This window comes from Staurois parvus, unplaced genomic scaffold (genome assembly GCF_062004578.1).
Source record: "Staurois parvus isolate SC_StPar_1 unplaced genomic scaffold, SC_StPar_1.0 ptg001418l, whole genome shotgun sequence".
NCBI lineage: Eukaryota > Metazoa > Chordata > Amphibia > Anura > Ranidae > Staurois > Staurois parvus.
The window spans coordinates 3,145,772-3,152,500 of NW_028319214.1; the positions used below are offsets into that span (position 1 = coordinate 3,145,772).

General features: G+C 43.5%; 1 protein-coding gene across 1 annotated transcript in view; it reads right to left on the reverse strand.

The window, feature by feature from the left end:
* SETD1B (SET domain containing 1B, histone lysine methyltransferase) overlaps window positions 1-6,729 on the reverse strand; it is an 85,490-nt gene that overhangs the window by 36,266 nt on the left and 42,495 nt on the right. The window contains exon 7 of the mRNA XM_089662051.1: window positions 5,040-5,816. Within this exon, the coding sequence (XP_089518177.1) occupies window positions 5,040-5,816 (777 nt within the window). The remainder of the gene's footprint in view (window positions 1-5,039; window positions 5,817-6,729) is intronic.

A 6,729-nucleotide genomic window follows, 5' to 3' on the forward strand; every position in this document is an offset into this window, starting at 1 on the left:
ACAACTGAAAATGCTAATAAATGGATAAAGAATAGGCTCAACAGAACTCAGAGCAGTTTGCAACACCTTATGTCCGAAAAAGGAATGAGAGAAGCCTAAACAACCATCTTGTAATATTTAACAGATGTGTCAACAGAATTTCAGGTGGCAGCCTTGCAAATCTAAGAAACAGCTACCTGATGCTGAAAAGCAGATAAAGCTCTAATCAATCTGGTGATGTACACCTTGAACAGGAGGGGAGGAACGCTAACCTTTAGACCACAGGCTTGAATAATGACTTGCCTAATCCACCTAGCAATAGTGAAGCAAGAAGCAGGGAGACCCCTGCAGGAACCTTCCGGAAGGACAAACAAGGAAATGAATTTTGAGGCTGTAGCTGAGAGATAGACTGTCATCACGCATACCACATTGAGAAAGTGGAGAGAAACTTCCTTAGGTTCTTTAACAGCAGGATAGGAGGAGGGAAGGGCAATGTTGTAGTTGAGATAGGAGAAAACCATTTTAGGGAGAAAAGAGGCTTTAGGCCTCAAGGCAACCTTTTTCTTGTGTAATACCAGGAAAGGGTATAGACAACATAAGGCCGCCAACTCAAAAATCCTTCACACCGGGGTAAGGTCATACAAAGAAATGTGTAACAGTTCGAAGGACAGCCTCTGAAGGGCAAAAAGAACCCAGCAAGGGTCATACAAGAAACATGCACAACACCCTGCACAGAGTCCTTAACCCCTTAACGCCTCCTGGGCAATAAAACCTATCATAGAATGAGTCCAGAGATGGGTAACAAAAATAGTGAAAGGTCTGGGGGGTATAACATATCAACTTCAGGAACTTAACATGTACAGACTGGAGGACAGAAGGGAAAGGGGAGACACAATTAAAACCTTTAAATACATCAAGGGGTGAATAAGGTTCAAGAGGGCAGGATTTTCAGCACAAAATCAAAATTAAGAACACTGACCTTAAACTAACTGAAGGAAAGTACAAAACTAATCTCAGAAAGTACTATTTGACTGAAAGAGTAGTTGATGCTTGGAAAAAACTTCCAGCAGAGGTAGTGAGCCAGTCAACAGTAAATAGCTTAAAACATGCTTGGGACAAGCAGAGATCTATACTCCGACAAAAAAAATTAACACCCCCCCCCAAAAAAAAGGAGAAACCAAACAAAACCAAAAAAAAAAAAAAAAACGGAAAAAATGGGCAGACTCAATGGACCACTTGATCTTTTACTGCCGTCACTTCTCTATGTTTCTATGTAAAGGGATGCTGGTAGGCAGATAGGCTTCTGTATCACATGACAGGATCTCAAAGCAGTCAGATGATTGGGAGCCCACCCTTCTGGCTCCCGATCAGAAGCCTTGATCGAATGAGGTTGGAGCTCTCAGCAAGCAAGCTTCATGCTACCATGGACACATGTGTGGCAGCTGGGTGTTAAAGTCCATCTTTCTGGCTACCAAATATATGCCTCGCAGGGATAGCAAGAAGTTAACGAAGCAATGAGTGGCCAACAGTCTCTGAAACACAACAGTTAGGGTAGAGATTTTCCCTCTGACTGATCCAATAGGCCCTTTTCCTCAAGACATGGGCTTCAACAGCCCTGCTAGAAGCAGGATGATAGACTGGCCCTTAGGACAGAAGGTCTGGTCTAGATGATCCACAATCGACCACAGAGAGTCTGCCAGGAATCTGAGTAACTAAAACGTCCTCCTGGACCAGTCTGTTGCAATGAGAATCACCAGAATGCCCTCCCATTCAATTGTGTGGATCAGATGAGACAGAAGCTCTAGAGATGGAAAGGTGTACAGCGTCTAGTTTGGTGATGAACCTGGATGCCACTAGATCCATATCCAGTGCCCCAATGTTTGGCAAAGGCTTGTAACACCAACTAATAAACCTGAGAAAGACCAGCATGCCTGGGATATGCAGTACTTCCCAAGTGAGAATCAAGCTTGCTTCTCTTTGAGTGGTGCAACTTTTGGTGCTTTTTTTGATGTAGCTCACTGCCATGGCATTGTATGACTGAATTATTGTCAGGTAACATCACAGCTGAGAGGTCCAGAGTTGAAGTGACAGAAGAATTGTCCTGCACTGAGAGGGCATTTATGACTCCTATCCAACCCATTAGACTGGCATCTGTAATGAGAACTTTCCATATCTTTTGGAGAAAAGGTTTACCCTACTCAAGCAGTGGACTGGAAATCTACCAGGTCAGACCCAGGGGACTTAATCTGTTTGTCCCACGCTTACAGAATGTTGAGTTGCAAACATCTGGATTGAATCTGGGCATACAGCACTAACTTAAAGGAGGCTACCATGCAACCCAAGGCCCTCAGGCAGGAATTAATCCAGAGCTGATCATGGAGCCGAAAGGCCTAGGCACATGAGCAGGGGGATAGAAGTGTGCCCCAGGGCAGGAAGATCCTGGACAGGGCTGTATTCAATGTCAGACCCAGATACTCTAATAGGTGAGTAGGTTCCTGTGATGACCTCCAAAAGGTTGAATCTAATTAGAGTCAGTATTGTGTGCTAGACATTGACAGAGGATTAAGGAGGACTGGTCCTTTAACAAGAGATTGTCCAGGTATTCCACAACATGTTTCCCCTGGAACCAAAGCGAGCCAAGACTGAAGTAAAAAGCTTAGATGAGGATCCAGGACAGTGCCATGGACAGTCCAAAAGGAAAGGGTGACAATGAGGATAGAATTGGTGAGGAGGAAAGATGGTTTTCAGATCCAGAAGGAGCCAAATGCCTCGGTTTGCCTTGGGAACAGTGAACAAGCTCAAATAGAAATCCTGTGACCATTCCAATTTAAGGACTAGAGTAATAATCTAATAGAGGAGCTGCTTAATAGCAGAAAGAAGATCTTTGCAGGTGAAGGAGGAAATTTTGGGAGCATGAACAGGAAGAATGAAACTCCAGTTTGCAGTTCATGGAAAACATTCTATGGTACCCAAGCGTCTAAGACTTATTGGGACCAGAAGGCCAAAAAGCCTGACAGACGCCCCATCCACATCTGAAAGTAGAGGTGCGCCTTCATTGGGAAGGGAGCTTGGATTCACTTTTGCCTGACTTGGAGGTTCAGGTTTTCCGACAACAAAGTGATACAGGCTTAGACTTACAGCCTGAGAGGGACAAAAGGAACTTTTCCTAGTCTCAGAAGTTGAAAGCCTATCTGCAGGAATACAAGCACTGCTTTTATGGGGAAGAAAGTATACTCCCCCTTCCCCCATCATTTCCTTGATGTACTTCTACGGAAAAAGAATACAGGTGTTCCCACTAAAGCCATCCCCCAAGAGCTTATTTCACACGGACCAGCATTTGAGACAAAGAATCCTTTGCATATGGACAGAAAGGAAGTTCATCCTGGAGATTTGGTGAAGCAACTCCACCAAACCATTCACACAAAAGCATAAGTCCATGGGTAAAAGATCCAGACCACCATAAATGCAACCATAGACTGCATGACAGAGCCCGCCAAAGAAAAGAAGGCCTTAGAGAAGTCTTCTTACCTCTCCAGCTAGTCCTTGAACACAATTTTCCTCCACATGAATCGTTAAAGTCTTGTTAAGGCAAGAAATGGGTGGGTAACAGAGACTGTCCAATTCTGCAGGAAGTCCTTCTTGGTAGGATATTGCTGAGCACAATGCTTAGGAATGGCAAAGAGTTTTTCAGGATGAGGTCAGTTTCAGTACAAGCTGGGATATAAAAGTGAGTGCACTGGGAAGGTCTTAGCAGATTTGGGTGATTTTAGAGGGACCCATGCTGTAGGCTTTAGAGTCAGCAGACTTAGGTTGCTCTAACATTAAACAAGAGTGTACTGCATTGATAATGGTTGCAATCTTATTCTTAAGCTTTGATAAGATCTTAGTAGAAGGCATCTCATCCTGCTTTGATTCCTCAGAAGTGTGTGTGTTGGGTGGAGGAGGGGATAACCCTTCTTGTCAATCTCTTGCTCAGGCCAAGCATCAGCCACAAGATCAAAAGTCAGAGACCCATATATGAGGAGAAATGGAAGGGACTTGTTTGTGACTTCTGTGACCTATGCCATCTATTAGGACAGAGATCCTACCCATAAAATCAGAAATGGTGGCAGAAAACTCCACTCTAGATAGGAAGGAAGAAGAGTAAGCGGCCAAGGGGCTAGAGGAGGTTTAAGGGATGGCAGGGAATCAGACTGGAGCAATTGTCAGAATAAATGATACTGGAGCTCTTTGTAGAGAGACTATCACCCCATCTCCCCCGGAAGTGAGACCTGTAGCTGAGACAGAGCACACCAAGAGGAAGGGAAAGGGTGTGTACATATGCAGTGGAGCCACAGGAATCAAGGTAGCAAAGGTGCAGTAGTGTAGTAGTGGCCTGATATGACAGACTTGCGGTAAAAGGAGCCAAAAATGCCACCAGTTGTAAAGAAGTCACTCGAAGGCTGCAACACATTTAAAAGTGCCTTATCCCACGCTCCACTATAGCCACCCAGCTTTCAGAGCACCAGCCCAGTGGGACCAGATAAGACACAAGTCCTAGGCAACTCACCTTGTTAGGTCCCAATATGGCTTCGCCTTTCAGCTCAGCATGATGTGTCAATATGAGTGCCCACACAGGATTCAGTTTCCAAAGTGACTTTACAGGTTGGACGCATCTTCTTCCAGACAGGGTCTGGGTATGGTCCCCCAAGGATAAGCCTAGGAGTCAACTGATCCAGAGAGCTGCTGTAAAGAGCTGCAATGGTTATGTTGCAGCTAGAAAGTTGATTGAGAATATAAAACTTCACATAAATGAGGTAAGCTTCTCTTAATAGACAAAATACATCCATCACCTAGGGACATTAGCAAAAATCTGAGACTTGCTGAAAGTATGAGACGTTAAATAGGGGATGCCCCTGCAGATTTTTTTGCCAGCATCCAATCACCTGAAGGTAGCTGCATGTAACCCATGAATAAGATGACTAAGATCATGTGTCCTGTACAATTAATTAACAGAGCCCAACAATATTTAGGATATTTTCAGCACCCTTTCAAAAATCATATATACTTTAAATACCTACCTTTGCTTGATGCTCCTTTTTATCCCACCACTCATCAAATGCCCGGAATGCCACCACTTCAACCATTTTTCGGTTCAAATCTCTTTTCATGATGGCTTTAAGTTCTTTAACAATGACTTGCAGCACTCCATCCACTGTGGCCTTGTGTGGATCCTCCTTTTTGTGTTCATAGCCTGGTGGTGGCACAGAAGGGTCAAACTTTGGGTAAGGTGGCCAAGGTTGACCTCGTGAAAGGTAGGAGGACATGGCAAAAGGGCGATATGGATGCTGGTTACCAAACTGCATGGAATTCCCCATGAAATGGTGGTAAGGGTAAAGGTTTTGTCCTTGCATCATGCGGCTGAGCATTTGAGTCTGCATTTGAAAGGACATAGACATTCCTCCCCACTGATTACCCAGAGCACTCATCATGTCACCTTGCATCATAGGGAACATTCCTTGATGGTATGGCGGTGGAGGGTGCAACATATGTGGTGGGGGTACTCCGGGTGGAGCGGGTAATGGTGGAGGGGGTACTGTAACTGAAGGATGAGTTGGTGGAGGAGGTGGGGGGAGAGGTGGTGGCATGGGGAATCCAGGCTGTGGGGGAGGAGGAGGGGGTGGTGGGGGTAGTGGAGGATAACCAGGAGGTAGGATAGATATGACAGAGGTCATAACGCCAGAACTAGTGACAGCTGAATTCACAACAATGGATTTGGCACATTCTTCACTTGTGATAGGAGAGGTGTTCATTTCATCATCTGAAATCTCCATGTCCTCTCCTGAAGAGGGATGACCCTGTATAAAAACAAAGAGATCACTATGAGTAAACAGTTTTCTAGAAATTCAAATTAAAATGACATTAAAAAATGTATATAAATAAGAATACAGATCTGTTAATAACAAAATGAATACTCCAGTAAATTTTAGCACAAATAAATAAAAAATACAAATTTTACAATGACTAAAAATTCTATTTATTACACAACTGGAAATCTTAGCATAATACACTGCATGGTGATGCACACATGGCCATTCAGCAAAAGGCTGTTCTGTCTTACATATAGATAGGTAAGATAAGTAGAATTTACAAATCAGTATATGATCTTATAGTCATTAGTCCACAAGTGATTTTTAAACCTGTGCAACACTCTTACATTTATTAAATCGCGCTCCCCCAGCATGTGTCTTTGTATACTTTACCTTATCCCTCCCACTTGGAAGTGAACATCCCCCAAGGGGAATATAGGGGCTGCCACTGCTGCTGACCTGATGTAAACAAGCTAGCTGACTGGTTGTTAAGTTGATTACCTGATTTTATTATTTCTTGACCTAGAACAAGCATGTCAATTCAAAAGTCCCAATCTGTTTTCTTGTTCTTCTAGGTTAGTGACTCAAAGTAATGAAGCAAGAGGGTTAGCAAAACTGCCAGGCGACTAGCATTTGTAGAATGCGAAGCCAGCAGTGAGACTTCATTTTTCTCAGAGGAAAAGATTCCTTAAGTGCTCACAATTTACATAATAAACACACATTAACATGCAGGGCGAATATGAATTTGGTTGACAGATTTGCACAGTATTCCTTAAGGGAAGAAAAGTCATCTTCCACAAGATTCCAGAACAGTGAAGTGGAAATGCACCTACAGTTTTCAGAGCAGGTGCAAAGCTGAAAATAAGAAACAGAAATTGATTACATCACCTAGTATTCATTC